The sequence below is a fragment of the Canis lupus genome, chromosome 15 (genome assembly GCF_048164855.1).
Source record: "Canis lupus baileyi chromosome 15, mCanLup2.hap1, whole genome shotgun sequence".
Lineage (NCBI taxonomy): Eukaryota > Metazoa > Chordata > Mammalia > Carnivora > Canidae > Canis > Canis lupus.
The window spans coordinates 55,998,495-56,015,005 of NC_132852.1; the positions used below are offsets into that span (position 1 = coordinate 55,998,495).

Below are 16,511 nucleotides of genomic sequence, written 5' to 3' on the forward strand. Positions count from 1 at the left end.
TCATTAAGTAAGAAAACCTCTGCCCTCTTCTCCCTGCATACTACACAGAAATTTGTCACTATAATAAGTTAATTGTAAATCAGTGCCTGCAATATGCTGTATTTGACATTTGATTTTTTAAAATTAGGGTTCATATCTGAAATCAGTGTATTTGTTTTTCTCTGATGACAATGCTATAAAAATTAGGCTTTTCTGCAGTTTCGTGTTTGAAGGATGACTCCCTTCCTTCCTATCCCCTGAAAATGAACTCCATGAACATTATATATCACCTATATACCATCCTAAGTGTGCCTTCCTAATTGTTGAGTCTGTTGAACACTTTTAGAGTAATAAACTGGAAATTTTAATTCATTTATACAGATTTGCCACATCATTCTCAATACATACTGAATATGCAGAAATATTTTTCTCATTTATGGTAAATTACAGGAGCTAAAATTAGATAATATCCCATAAGTTTTATCCAGAGTTTTATAAAATTCTATAGGTGGAGACACCTGTTGGAGGCTAGTAGGTTGAATGTAAGTAAAGCCAAATTTGAAATAAGAAAACTGTATTTTTGACTTAACTATGGATTAATATCTATTCTACTATAATTTTTTATAAAAATCATTAAGCATATATATATTTGTTTTTTAAGAATTAATTATCTCCTTCAATTTAGAACCAGAAAATCATACTTAGTCCCCTACTTGTTGTCCAATCAGATTTTGGATTTCAAAGGTGAAATGATACACCATGATTTTTAAAATCCTCATTTATAGCATTTTATTCATATAATAAGGACAAATTAAATCATTCATAGATTTGAAATCAGAGTTCCACTTTGTGGAACTCAGTACTGATCACACATTTTGCCTGGATTTTGTAGCTGGTGCTGTGGGTGGCCCATCCATAATACCTTGTGTTCCTCCTTGAGTGTACCTGGGCCTGACTCCTGACTTCCAGGTGCCAGCATCTGAATTTCTTTGCCTGATCATTTTGGCCTCTAGAGCCACTTTTCTAGCCTATTGGGCAGGGCAAGAGAGCGCTAATGACTGGCCCATCCACTCCAAGGCCTTCAATCAAAGAACTGATTCAACTTAATGTATCAGTTCAGCTTCAAGGAGATTTACGTCCCCCCCCCCCCCCTTGCCATCCAGGTAGCTTCACATGGAGGTGCATATTCTACACAGTTTCCAAGATTTTCCCATTAGGTTCAAGTGCCTGTTACTACAGTGTTGTCCTACTTGATCACCTACCCTTCAGGGACTGGCTTTTCTTGGTTCTCCCCCTTTCCTACACCTCTACTTGTATTTCCTGGGATTACCTTCTAAAAACCACATGTAGATGAATAATTGTCTCAGAGTTGGCTTCTGGAGGAACCCAAACTAAGATAGATATTTCTTAAGTAGAATCAATAATTCAGTTTATTTAACTTGTAATTGGAAAAGATATTCACAGATGTTTTTGAATATAGAAACTTGACATGGTGATTTTTATGTTTATAAATATGACAGCTATTTGTAGAATTCCGGGTCTACGAGCACCAGAATATTTGATTGTCAGAATATATTACATTGTAATTTTTTAAAATCTATTTTTACCATTTCATTCATATGATAACTGACAGTGTTAAACTGATGGTCATAGATTTTGAAATCAGTATTAATCACAAAATTTGGGAAATATGCTTATGACCCTCATTTTTTATTTCTAGAAACTGATTTTATAAAGAGAAATAGTCCAGATTATTTTTGTCAAGTAAGCTTCCCAAAAACTTAATTTTTCTAGGAATAGGTAAATCACACATTTTATTTACTTTTTTAAAAAAGATTTTTATTTATTCATGAGAGACCGAGAGTCACAGCAAGAGGGCAAAGCAGGTTCTCCACAGGAACCCGATGTGGGACCTGATCTCAGACCCTGGGATAATGCTCTGAGTCAAAGGCAAGACGCTCATCTGCTGAGCCTCCCAGGCATCCTGTAAATCAAACATTTTAAAAACTAATTATAGAAATGCCCACAACAAATACTTGTATGGTTTTATGAATTGTATTGTCAAGCAAAAAGAAAATCCCTTGTTTTATTTTATTTTTTTTTTAAAGATTTGAGAGCATGAGAAAGAGCACAAGTGGGGTGGGGGACAGAGGGAGAGAGGGAGAAGCAGACTCCCCACTGAGTAGGGAGTCCAGGCTGAGGGGCTTGATCCCAGGACACTGAGAGCATGACCTGAGCTCAAAATCAAGAGGCCACTGCTTGACCAACTGAGCCACCCAGGTACCCTAATAGGCCCTTGTTTCAGTCTCCTTTTGTAAGGTAAAATAGATGTATTTTCCCCCCTAGGAAGTTAGGGGGGAAAAGGTTATTATAATCATCTTATATTCATATACAAATATTTATATGTAAAGCAAAAACAAGTTTTAATAAATTTAAAGGGCTGAAATTATGCAAAGCATCTTTTCTGATCACAGTAGAATAAAACTTGAAATCAATAATAGGAAAACCAAAAAAATCATGGAAATTAGAGAGCATGCTTTTTAACAATTGATTTTTTTCAAAGGAGAAAATACAAAAAATTAGAATATACCTTGAAATTATTTTAAGATTTTATTTATTCATGAGAGAGACAGAAAGGCAGAAACATAGGAAGAGGGAGAAGCAGGCTCCCCACAGGGAGCCCGATGCAGGACTAAATCCCAGGACCTCAGGATCACTCCCTGAGCCAAAGGCAGATGCTCAATCACTGAGCCACCCAGGCTTCCTGACCATGAAACTATTGAAAACAAAAATAGAATATGTCAATTTATGGGACATGGGACACACACACCCTGCCCCCAGTGGTGCATTCTAAAAAGAGAGTACCAGAAAATTATATAACCTGATGAAATGGGTAAATTCCTAAAACCATACAACCTATAGAGACTCCACATGAAATAGAAAATCTGAATAGATCCATAACTAGTAAAGAGATTGAATAATTAAAAACTACCCAGCAATGAAAGTCTAGACCAGATGATTTCATTGGTGAATATTACCACTGTTTAAACAAATAAAAAATCTTTCATAAACTTTTCCAAAGTACTGAAGAGGAGGGAACACTTCCTAACTTATTCTAGGTTAGTATTACCCTGTTATAAAAGTCAGGAAAAAAAAAAAAAAAACACTACAAAACAAGAAAACTGCATTTCTATATAAATAAGTAAACAATTCCCAATAACCAGAATCTGGATCCAGGAGCATACTAAAAACATCATACTGTATGGAGGGTGGGCGGGCAGGTGGGTGGTGGGGAAGGGTATCCCTAGAAGGCAGCCTTAGTTCTACATACAAAAATCAACATAATACACCACATTTGTAGAATGAAAGGAAAAAACACATGATCATCTAATTAAGGGAGAATAGGCATTTGATGAAATTCAATATCCTTTAATGGTGAAAAAAGTAGAAAACGACTCCACAATCTAGGAAAAAGGAAGGAACCATGAGAGAAACTATAGATGAAGCTTCTCCTACTTCTTGGTCCATTCTCAATCAATGGGATTGGGTTTCACATGAAAATTTCTTATAGTAGCAATAAAAACAAACCTTAACATGCTTTGAAGCTGGACAGACATCATTTGACTGCAGCTCTGGCTGGGGCAGGTTGTCAATGGTTCTTTTAATTGTCTGGTTTTAAGATAACTTCACAATTGTAAATATCCTTGAAGACCTGAAGAAACTTTGGTATTTATTATATTAGAAATCAAAATAATTTTATGACCTTTAAATCACTCAAAGGATAATTGCATCATATAATATATATTTAAAACAAGAGTGAAAAGATGCATTGTTTTATATTTTTTATAAAATCCTTTAATGTTTATCAAGGATAGCAAGATTTTTGTATTTGCTTCTATATCCAGTCTTAAAGTGGAAAGTGTCATGTGGCCTTTGAAAAACTCCACTATGCCTTCATGAGTGAATGAGAATAGAAAAAGAGTAATATCTTAGATTATTATGAAAATAATTTTGATCTCATGAACAATTTAAGAGAATGAGTCCCTGACCTAAAGATTAGGGAACTGCTGATTTAATTTACTTAAACTTGAGTCATCCTGGCTGCAAATTATTAGATTAAATATATATATTCCATGTAAAGCATTTGGCACATTATCTGAAATAAAATAATAATTATTGCTTATGGTTATTACAGTCCTTCTATAATTGCACACATCACACCCTCTTGCAAATAGAGCTAGCTACACCTTGACTTTGAGATCTGTTCTTTCTCGGGTTTGCCATTATGGGTTACTGGAAACTACCTCTCAACAATCAAAATTCCAGCCTCTCCTAGACCTTCACAGGTCTGAAGAGAAGCATGAATTCATAAAACTACAGTCATTTTGAAAGCTTTAATATTATAATTTGATATCTCCTTTAGGTTTGTGTTTTGTTTTTTTTTTCCCCCTTCACTCATGAGGTGTTCAAAGTCTGTGAGTATAAAGAGCATGATGGTGCCCCACCTCTTCCTAGCATTTTCCTCCAAGGTCAATTAGACAAATTCTTTGTTCTCCAGAGAGAGAAATTTCAGGGATTTCCACCCCCCCACACACACCCTTTAGGGAGAAGTAAAGACCTATAATATCTTATGGTTCTTCTGGGAATTTGAGTTCTTAGCTAATTTAAATAAAACCTTTATTCCTAGTGGTTTAATTTAGAATTTCATGTTGTGTCACAAAGCCACCAGCAATTGTAGTTAAGTGCTCCTGAATCTGAGGTTTCTCCTCTGCAAACTTCTACAACTTCTTATGTAACTTAACTCTGAAGGATCTGATTTTGATCAAAGTAGATTCGCAAGTGCTTACATCTGCTGATGCAGAGAGATTTATTTGCGCTGGGGGATGATTTTCAGTATGATAATTGAAGTAGAACAGGTGGCAGCAGAAATCAGCCTGACTGATATCACCCTAAGTGGAGTAACATTCCTGAGTGAAATATCCTGAGTTCTTCTGACTCAAAGTTTGCCTTGCAGACAGGTGGACTAGATAGCCTGATTCCATGCTTCACCAGCTCCAGGAGCTTCTGCCCACTGAGCTGTATGTGGCAGGGACCATGTGATCCTTTGGTAGCTTTCTCTTCACTTCTCAGTGTGGTTGAGTGGTGGGCTCCAAATTAGGCCAACTCTACTGTTTGAGAAGGAATCTGGAAGGTAGGAGAGGCTTCATATGCAGGCATTTCTCCTGGATAAGGCTTTAATGTGGCCCAAAGAATCAAAGGACCTTCTATTAACTAATATAGAAGAAGATATTGGTAGAGTAACCTGTTAATGGAAAGCAAAATTCTAGTAATAGGTATAGCCAAGTCTTTTCCTTGACCAAACCCTGTAAGAGGTAAGTTTGCTACATAGTTGTTTCTTACCAAAATGTTCCTAGGCTATCACTCAATATAGGCTCAGTAATTACAATCCTTGATACAACCATTTGTCCCTACCACAAAGTAGGATAGAATAAGTGCAAATATCTCTGGCTACAGTTGGAGAAACAGAGTAAAGCTCCCTGGCAGTTACAGGACTGCCCTGGGGGGGGTGAACTGCTCATACTGACCACTCAGATCTTTGTTTTCTGAACTGCTATTAACTTATTCTCTATTGGAAAGGGGAGATTTTTTTTTAGGCTTTCTTAAAATTTTCTTCTCTATTTCAGAGCTGCATTACTTAGAAGATTTAATCTACTTTCATTATTTCTAAAAGTATTTTTCAGTGAAATGAAAATATAGTAATGGAGATGAAGATAAGAGTTAGTTAATTCAGACACAAAAATACCTAACCTAAAAAGTCAAGATGTTACTATGCCGGTTTTACACACCATAATGTTTTGTAGTTGTAGCAAAACTTGATAATGTTACAAACCTAAAGCACAATTATAGAAACCCTTGCAAATACAATCATATTTATAGAAACACTGGCATCTGGGACTATGTCTACAATTTTGTTAGACTCAGTGTTCCTAAAGGACCACTACCCTCATAATTGATACCTCCTTTAATTCCGATATTTTTTCAAAGGTTCAAAATGTTGCCACATGTGTTGCCAAGTTTCCTTCTTAGGTTCTTTTATTTCCTATAAGCTCATTTTTCAATAAAGCAATTTGCCTGAAACTTTCTCCTAGGCATAACTTCAAAGCAACTACAAGACATTAATTCCTTTAGGTGTTGCCATATTATCTGCAGATACACACTATTGTCTATACCTCCAAAGCTTATTCAAGAACACCCTGTAGAAACACTGTGTTAAAATTACATGAATCGTGCATAGCATCTTTGTAAGAAAGCAGTTTTCAAATGATTAACTTCTAATTTTGAACTTCTTTCTAGTAACGTAGAATTCATGTTTTGCTCAATAGATAGACGATGCTTATGTGGAGAGTTAGATAAACTAGTAAAACATGAATTCATAAAACTAGAATAATTTTGAGAGTTTTGACATTGTAATTTTTGGTATCTGTTTGAGGTTTATGACCCTTGAGATATGTAAAACTCTGTGTGGAACAATGTAATGCTGACATGTGACCTTATATGTGTGTGTGTGTGTGTGTGTGTGTGTGTGTATGCATAAGTATATATACACAAATTGTTTCTTCCATTTAACAAACACTTGAGTGTCTGTTTAATCAAGAATTATACCAGCTATTCTTTTTTTTTATTAAGATTTTTAAATTTATTTATGAGAGACACAGAAAGGCAGAAACCTAGGCAGAGGGAGAAGCAAGCTCCCTGCAGGGAGCCTGATGTGAGACTCCATTCCAGACCCCCAGGATCACAATCTGAGCCAAAAGCAGACATTCAACCACTAAGCCACCCGGGCACCCCTATACCAGCTATTCTAAAAGACATTCTCCACAAGGATATATAATGATACATAAAATAATTTCAAGAATAGTTTTATTACTAATACTATAAGCATAAAAGAAAGTCAAGAAATAGGAATTAAAACTATATCCATCTCTTAAGATATTCGCCTTCTATCATCTGGAAATATGTTAGCTTTGTAGAAAACATGCCTTGGCCATGTGTGGTAAACATCTATCACAGTTATGTAATATTTTGTATCAAAGAGCTATGGTGTTGATCGCATTAAAATATTTTTAACTTGAATGACTGTATATGTAAAGAAATCTCTGTGTAATGGATAATATTGGCCTTAAATGCCGAGTCATTCCATGTTGTCATTCATCTAGGAAACAGGAGTACCTCTTGGACCACAAATTGGAATTAAGAAAAACCAATGAATACAAACAAAGCGCATCTTTTGGTCTTAAATAATAGGTAAAAAGATGTCTAGGAAGAAAGTCCTGAATAGGTGGTGTTGGGATAACTACTTCCACATGGAACCATTTGGGCAGAAAGACATCCAGCCAAATGTCCCAGTTGTAATCAGCTTCCTGAGATTGGAGGGTAAATGGCTCTCCACTGTAAGTAGATGAAGAAAGTCAGATTTAATCCAGTAAACCAGAAGTTACCTACATTGTAGTCTGATTATTCTTAAACTTCATAAAGTTCCACTTTCCAGTAACTAGTCTTACTCTTTCTTGGTATTTAATATAAAGATGAGAGAATGAACTGAAGGAAGTACATCTTATACCAAGTTGGACTAAATCATATAAAAACTTGAGAGCATGACCGCTGAAAAGCTAAAGTGGGACAACTTCATAGGAAAGATGAGTTTGAGATTCAAGTCATGATCATCAGATTATATCCCCTGATTGATTTCTTCTGATGTTATGTCTAGATTTTTTTTATCCTTGCCTATTTGCTTTTTTAGACAGAGAATGATGGAGATAGACTTGACCAGAAACTTTGATGTTTAGGAGTTTATTATAGGAAAATAATAAAAGATACACAACATTTATAAAATTTAGTGTTGTACACAATGTATATTGCATACAATATTGCTAGAATATAATAAGGTATAAAATATGCAACTGTCAGTATGTTGTAGAAAAATATTTTGTCATGGAAAATGTACAGCAAATGATTCTAAATGAGAGAAATAATACTGTTCATTTAATTTTTAATTTTGTATGAAAACATATGTACAGTAAGTAATGAAACACTATATGCAAATTATTAACAATGATCACCTTTGGCTATGTTTCACAGTATTACCTCTTTAGTCTTTTATTGCATTTCATGTTTTACTAAAATATTTTTGAAAATTTGATGTCAAAATCTCATATGAGGTAGGTAGGTGCTTTTTCATTCACACAGCAAACCAGACTATTGAAACTAATCTGTGAATCAGAAATTACCAAGTCTATGAGTATCTAAATATAAAGAAAAACAAAAAAATTTAAGCAAGATGGTAAGATTCTGGGATTATTAGTATCCATTTCCCCAAAATAAACTGCATAATATCCAGATCATTTTCTTTAATTTTAACTTAGTAAAAACAGATTTGGCTCTCCAAAGAAGTCTGTAAAGATGCATTAGGATTAAATAAGACTTCATTATCTCCTTTAATAGTTTGTGTGCTAAGTTTTATGCTTTACTAATTAAATGGGGAATATTGGAAATTTGGCAACAATCATGATAAATATAAAGATCTAATAAAAAAATAAAATCCGATATTTTTCTGAAAATACAGTTCTTCACTAAAAGAAACTAGATCCTTTTCATGAAATAACGGATTTCAAGCTGAAGTGAGAAATGTACAAGATGAGGCTAGAATAACTTAGCCAGAAGTAAGAAAGTGCTTTAAATTCTGGAGTTGTGATTTTATAATGGAGATAACCTGGAGACACCACCTTAACCAGAGATCTACATTAGTATCACTGATATTGGGACAGATTAATATTATCTGGGTATTAATGGAAGCCATTAAGAAGGAAACTTTTAAAAAATTTTATTAGAAATGTGTATTTTGAACTAAAAAATGGGTAATCAATGGAAAACCCAAATCAAGAGACATACATTCAAAAATATCAATTTCAAGGTAAAGGCTGAGTGATTATTTCAGATTAGAGGAGATAAAATGCATAATATTAGATTATGCCTTGGACTAGAGGGACAGAAAAATCTGTATCTAGAATACAGAATCATGTTAATGTTACATTTCCTGATTTTTTAAAATTATCCTGAAGATAGTAAATCTTGTTCTTTAGAAAAAAAAAAAATCAATTGAGTTTAGGGACAAATTGGCATTGTGGCTACATTTTACTCTTATGTGGTCCAGAAAACAATGTGTATATGGAGAAAAAGAAATAATAAAGATTTAAAACAATCTGGTAATATGTATATAGTAGTATTGTTTTAATTTTTGGATACTGATCTGAAAGTCTGAATTATTTCAGAATAAAAATTTTAAACTAAAAAAATAATTGGAGGAGAAAGAAGTCAAGTAGGGACAAGCATACAAGCCTCCTTTGAGTTCATTTTGAGGTAAATAACTTCAATTTTCATTGGTGACCAGCTCTGACTTTTCTATCCCACTTTAGTCCTTTATAAACTATCATTAAGGAATGGAGGGCAACCAATCGTGGATCACGGAATTTATCCTAGTGGGATTCCAGCTCAGTGAAGACATTGAAGTGCTCCTCTTTTGTATCTTCTCCCTGTTCTATATCTTTAATTTGCTGGCAAATGGCATGATCTTGGGACTCATTTGGCTAGACCTCAGACTGCACTCCCCCATGTATTTCTTCCTTTCTCATCTGGCTATCATTGACATATGCTATGCTTCCAGCAATCTGCCCAATATGCTGGAAAACCTAGTGAAGCACAAGAAAACGATCTCCTTTGTCTCATGTACTATGCAGATAGTTTTGTTTGTGACTTTTGCTGGTGCAGAGTGCCTGATTTTGGTAGTGATGGCCTACGACCGGTTTGTGGCGATCTGCCATCCTCTCCAGTACACCGTCATCATGAACTGGAGAGTGTGCGTGGTCCTGGTCATTGCTACCTGGGCATGTGGGTTTTCCTTGGCCCTAGTGCATCTAATTCTCTTCCTAAAGTTGACATTCTGTGGGCCCCAGGAAGTGAACCACTTCTTCTGTGAAATCCTCTCTGTCCTCAAAGTGGCCTGTGGTGACACTTGGATCAATGAAGCCTTAGTCTTTGCTGGTGGCGTGTTTGTCTTAGTTGGGCCCCTTTCTCTGATGTTGGTCTCCTATATGCGCATCCTCTGGGCCATCCTGAAGATCCAAACAAAGGAAGGGCGCAGAAAAGCCTTTTCCACCTGCTCCTCCCACTTCTGTGTGGTTGGATTCTACTTTGGCATAGCCATGATGGTTTATTTGGTTCCAGACAATAGCCAACGTGAGGAGCAGCAGAAAATCCTTACCCTGTTTTACACCCTCTTCAACCCATTGCTGAACCCTCTCATTTACAGTCTGAGAAATGCTCAGATGAAGGCTGCCTTCAACAAAGCATTGCAAAAAAAGAGGACAATATAAAGGAAGGTAGAATTTTGTATCAGGGAACTTTTTTCCTTTTCTCCAAGAGATATGGCTGTTGTTGCAATAAAACTCAAAATTCCCCTAGAAGAGGCATGATTTGATGGTGAGAATTCTCATTAGCCAGGTAGCAGAACAGAAATTTCTGAGCTCTTGTTCCTCCATGGAGACTATACTATTGATCAAATTGCTATTGTGAAAAACCAGTTAAGAGGCTGCAGCACCCAGACAAGCACAAAGCCAGGAAGAGATATCGTAGAGTGGTCAGGCAACTTGATGGCATTTTTTCTTGCCCAAGTCGCTCTACATCGCTGGCCCAGTGTGGCATGACCAGAAGATTCCTAACAATACTTTCCCTCTGGAGGGAGTGGACCATGGGTATTACTTCCTGGCTTTCAGGGGATGGCCTGAGTGGTGGTTTTCCATCTGGTATGATTTAGTGCCCTGATGGGAATGGCAGGTTTGGTGGTCATGTTGGGGAGGCTGAGAAGGCAAACATTCCAACATACTTCATAGGGAGATTGTAGCATCTCAGACAAACACCAGGAGCCCTACTTTATACCTCAAAGGACTAGAAAAAAAAAAAAAAAAGAAAAATCAAATCTTGAATTAGCAGGAGGAGGGAAATAATAAAGATTAGGGCAGAAGTAAATAAACTAGGGAATAGAAAAACTCTCAACAGAAAAACAAAATACAAATCGGTTTTCTGAAAAGTTCAACAATACTTAGCAAGTACTTAGCAAGCTGGCAGCAAAAGAAATACCTAGAATAGTCAGAGTTATGGAAACAAATAGAATAATGATTATAGGGACGGGGAGGGGGGGAGGAATAGGGGGCTATTATTTTATGAGGACAGTTTCTGTTTGGGATGAGAGAGTTTTGAAGATGGGTGATGGTGATGATTCACAATGTGAATGATTCAATACCACTGAACTGATTTAAAAATCATTAAAATTTTATGTATATTTTTCCACAATAAAATATTAAATGTTTCAGTTGATAACTATCACGTAAAGCTGTCTTTATTGATTGTTACTGTAATGAGAGGTGCTCAATCTGGCATCCCAAGACCATAATTTTAATAAAGAAAATACTGAAGAGCAACATGCTTCTATTCTCCCCAGTTGTGAGGACAGTGAAATAAACAAGAAACTCTAAATTCTGTTTGAAGTAATATCCACGTAAATGGTGAAAAGTTGTGGAAATCTTTAATTCAACCAGAATTATATAAACAACTTACATACACATTTCACATTATGACCAAGTCAATGAAGTCCATATGAAAATATTTGAATGGGTCTGGAAGCTAAGACTTTGAGGAACGTTACATTTATTTATTACATTATTTATTTATTTATTACATTTATTTAACGTTAACATTTATTTCTGGCTTATGGGTAATTGTCAGTATGGCAAGATTGGCTCACTTGTAAAGATTCTTGGATAAATTTTCCTACCAATATTTTTAGTGTTTGAATCAATTCATCTTAAAATGGTTTGGGATGACCCCAAGAGATGGGAGATAAGTTTGAAAGAACTAACATCACTTACATTTCATGGTACTAAAAAACACCCTCTGGATTTATGAAACAATAGTGAGCAATACTCATTAGGTTAGTGTTTTTATAGAAAGTGTCTTTTTCTGTGGTCTCTAGCCAAGCATTTCCTTTAGTTTTGAAAGTGTTCTCTTTACTAAGGACTTTCACCTGAATAACAGATTTAAATTGATTTTCAATTGTTTGTCAGATAAGTCAGAAATGTCCTTCTTTAAAATTAATGGACTTTGAATGCAGTTTTTGGCTTACACAAAAATCGAGCGCTAAATTGGAAGAATTCCAAGTACTGCCTCATCCTTCCCCACACAATTTATCTTATTTTTAATATCTTGCATTATTTGTGGTACATTTGTTATAATTGGTGAGCCAATATTGATAAATTTTTTAATTTACTGAAGTCCACAGTTCACATTAGCTTTCACTCTTTGTGTTGTACACACCATGAGTTTTGACAAATGTATAATGACACGTATCCACCATTACAGTATCCTACAGAATAGTTCCACTGCTCTACAGATCTGTGTTCTGCGTATTCATCTCTCCCTCTCTCCCCTCAAACCCCTAGCAACCACTAATCTTCTTATTTTTTTTAATTTGTTTTTAAGTTCCAGTTATTTAACACACACTTAATATTAGTTTCAGGTGTAGAATTTAATGATTCAACATTTCCATACACCCCCTGCTCATTACAAGTGCACCCCTTAATCTCTATCACCTATTTAACTATCTCCTACTCCCCTCCCCTCTGGTAGCTATCAGTTCTCTATAATTAAGAGTCTGTTTCTTGGTCTTTCTATTTTTTTCTTTGATCACTTTTTTTTTCTTAAATTTCATATGAATGATATCACATGGTATCTGTCTTCCTCTGATTTATTTTGTTTAGCATAATATACTCTAGCTCCATCTGCATCATTGCAAATGGCAAGATTTCATTCTTTTTTATGGCTAAATAATGTTATGGGGTGTGTGTGAAATGGATAAAGAAAATGTGTGTACACCACATTTTCTTTATCCATTTCTCAGCTGATGGACACTTGGGCTATTTCCATGATTTGACTATTGTAGATAATGTTTCTATAAACATCAGGGTGTTTGTATCTCTTTAAATTAGTATTTTTGTATCCTTAGTCATTGTAAATACCTAGTACTGCAATTGCAAGTGCAATAGGGTAGTTCTGTTTTAAACTTTTCGAGGAACCTCCATATTGTTTTCCAGAGTGGCTGCACCATTTTGTATTTCCACCAACAGGTTCCCCTTTTACCACATCTTTGCCAACATTTGTTTCTTGTGTTGATTTTAGCTGTTCTGACAGGTATGAAGTGATAGCTCATAGCAGGTTTGATTTCTATTTTCTTTGATGATCAACATTTTTTCATGTGTCTGTTGGCCATCTGTGTGTCTTCCTTGACAAATGTCTGTGTCTTCTATTTGTTAATTGGATTCATTTTTGGGGTGTTGAGTTTGATAAATTCTTTATAGATTTTTAGATACTAATCCTTTATCAGATAGGTCATTTGCAAATATCTTCTCCCATTCAGTGTATTGCCTTTTAGTGTTGTTGATTATTTCCTTCATTGTGCATAAGCTTTTTATTTTGATGAAGTCCCAAGAGTTTATTTTTGCTTTTATTTCCCTTGCCTTAGGAGACACATCTAGAAGGAAGTTGCTAAGGCCAATGTCCAAGGGGTTACTGTCTCTTTTCTCCTCTGGGAGCTTTATGGTTTCCTGCCCCATATTTAGATCTTTAATCCGTTTTGAATTTATTTTTTGTGCATAATGTAAGAAAGTGGGCCAGTTTCATTCTTTGCATGTTCCTGTACAGTTTGTCCAAATATCATCTGTTGGAGAGACTGTCTTTTCCTGTTGGATATGCTTTGTTGAAGATTAATTGACCATATAGTTGTGGGTTCCTTTCTGGGTTTTCTGTTATGTTCCATTGATCTATGTATCTCTTTTTGTGCAGATACCATCCTGTCTTGATGACTACAGCTTTGTAATATAGCTTTAAGTCTGGAATTGTGATGCCTCCAGCTTTACTTTTCTTTATCAAACTTGCTTTGGCTATTTGGTGTCTTTTGTGATTACATACAGATTTTAGGAATGTTTGCTCTAGCTCTGAAAAATGCTGTGGTGTCTTGATAGGGATGGCATTAAGTGCATAGATTACTGTAGGTAGTATAGACATTTTAGCAGTACTTATTCTTCTAATCCATGAGAATGGAATGTCTTTCCATTTCTTCATGTCATCTTCAATTTCTTTCATTAGTGTTTTTCAGTTTTCAGGTCTTTCATCTCTTTGGATAGGTGTATTCCTAGGTATTTTATTGGTTTTGATGCAGTTGTAAATATAACTTATTCCTTAATTTCTCTTTCTGCATCCACTGATCTTTTTAATATCTCTGTAGTTATGCCTTTTCTAGAATGTCACATAGTTGAAACTATACAGTATGTAGCCATTTCAGCTTGGCTTCTTTCACATAGCAATATGTTTTAAGGTTTCTTCATGATTTTCACAGGACATTATAGGAAATATAGGACATTTCTTTTTATTAAAAATATTTCATTGCATGGATGCACCACAGCTTGTTTATCTTCCTATTAAAGACATCTTTGGAACTTTTTTTTTTTATCTTTGGGACTTCTACGTTTTGATAATTAAGAATAAAGTTGTCATAAACATTGACATACAGGATTTTTGTGGCCATAGGTTTTCAGCTCCTTCAGCTAAATAACAAGGAGCATGCTTTGCTGTATCAAATGGTAAGAGTATGCTTAGTTTTGTAATCAATCACCAAACTTTCTTCCAAAGTGGCTGTGCCATTTTGCAATCCCACTAGCAATGAATCAAAGTTCCCGTTGCTTCGCATCCTTGCCTAGCATTTGATATTTCCATGGTTTGGGACCATTGTCATTCTAATATATGTGCAGTGAGTGGTATCTCATTCTTGTTTTAATATGAAATTCTCTGATGAGTATGTGCTACTGAGTATAGGTGCTTCCTTGCTATCTGTATATCTTTCTGGTAAGGTGTCTCTTCATATCTTTTGCCCATTTTATTTAATTAACTTTATTTTTAGAGCAATTTTATATTCACAGCAAAATTGAGTGGAAGGTATAGAGATAATCTATATACTTCTGGCCTCCACACATGCATAACACCCCCCTTCAGAATGGTACACTTGTTATCATTGATAAACCTACATTGGCACATCATTATCATGCAGAGTGCATTGTTTACATTAGGGTTCACTCCTAGTGTACGGTCTATGTGTTTGGACAAGTGTATAATCACGTGTATCCATCAGTATAGCATCATACAGAGAAATTTTACTTCCCTAAAAATCTTCTGTGCTCTACCCCTTCATCCCTCCCTCTCTGCTAGTCCCTGGCAACCACTAATCTTAAAGCTGCTTCCATAGTTTTGGCTTTTCACAGTGTCATATAGTTGAAATCATATAATATGTAGGTTTTTTCACATTGGCTTCTTTCAATAGTAATGTGCATTTAAGTTTCCTTTATGCTTTGCCTTTGCTTGGTAGTTCATCTCTTTTTAGTGCAGAATACTATTCCATTCTCTGGATATACCACAGCTTATTTATCAATTTGCCTACTGAAGGGCATCTTGGTTGCTTTTAAGTTTAGGCAGTTATAAATCTGCTTTAAACATCTGTGTGCAGGTATTTGTGTAGATATAAGCTTTTAAATCATTTGAGTAAATACCAAGTAGCACAGTTGGTAGATCACATGGGAAAATAATGTCTAGTTTTATAGTAAACTATCAAACTGCCTTCTAAAGTGGCTGAGCCATTTTGCATTCTCTCCAGCAATGAATGAAGTTCCTAGGGCTCCACAATCTAATCAGTGTTTACGGTCATCAGTGTTCTGGATTTTAGCCATTCTAATAGATGTGTGGTGATATTTATTTTAATTCACATTTCTCTGATGATATATGATGGTGGAGCATCTTTTCATGTGCTTATTTGCCATCTGTATATCTTGAAGAGATGTCTGTTAGGCTGTTGGCCTATTTTTAAATTGGATTATTTTCTTGTCAAGTTTTGAGTTATTTGTATATTTTGAAATCAAGTCATTTTTCCTATATGTGCAAAGGTTTTCTCCAGTCTGTGGCTTGACTTCATATTTTCAAAAGTGTCTTTCACAGAGCACACCTTTTAATTTTAATGAAATGCATCTTATTAATTTCTTTTTTAATGACGAAGAGTGTTTGGTTTTCAGTGTGTTCAGATTTCTTCTGTGAAGACAGGACTGATGACTTCCCAGCTCTTTATATGCTCAAATAAAAAACAGAAATCACTAGTTTCTCTTTGAATTTTTATTGGAGTCCCCACAGAAGTCAGAAATAAATTTATTTTTATAACAATACTGAAAATAAAACATCATTCATATATTACTTTGTCATTACTGCCGAAACATATTACAACAAACTTAGTGGCTTAAAACAACATGAATATATATCCTGTAATTCTAAAGATCTATGTCTAAAATGGGTCTTACAGGGTTGTGTTCTTTTTGGAGGCTCCAGGG

General features: G+C 35.1%; 1 protein-coding gene across 1 annotated transcript; it reads left to right on the top strand.

Moving 5' to 3' along the window:
- The first annotated feature begins 9,476 nt into the window (after positions 1-9,476).
- LOC140604462 (olfactory receptor 2A2-like) lies at positions 9,477-10,409 on the top strand. The gene has a single exon (XM_072775732.1). The coding sequence runs from the start codon at positions 9,477-9,479 to the stop codon at positions 10,407-10,409; it is 933 nt and encodes a 310-aa protein (XP_072631833.1).
- Positions 10,410-16,511: the final 6,102 nt, after the last annotated feature.

Coding starts and splice junctions, on each gene's coding strand:
- LOC140604462 (XM_072775732.1), top strand. CDS start 9,477: ATGGAGGGCAACCAATCGTGGATCACGGAATTTATCCTAGTGGGATTC.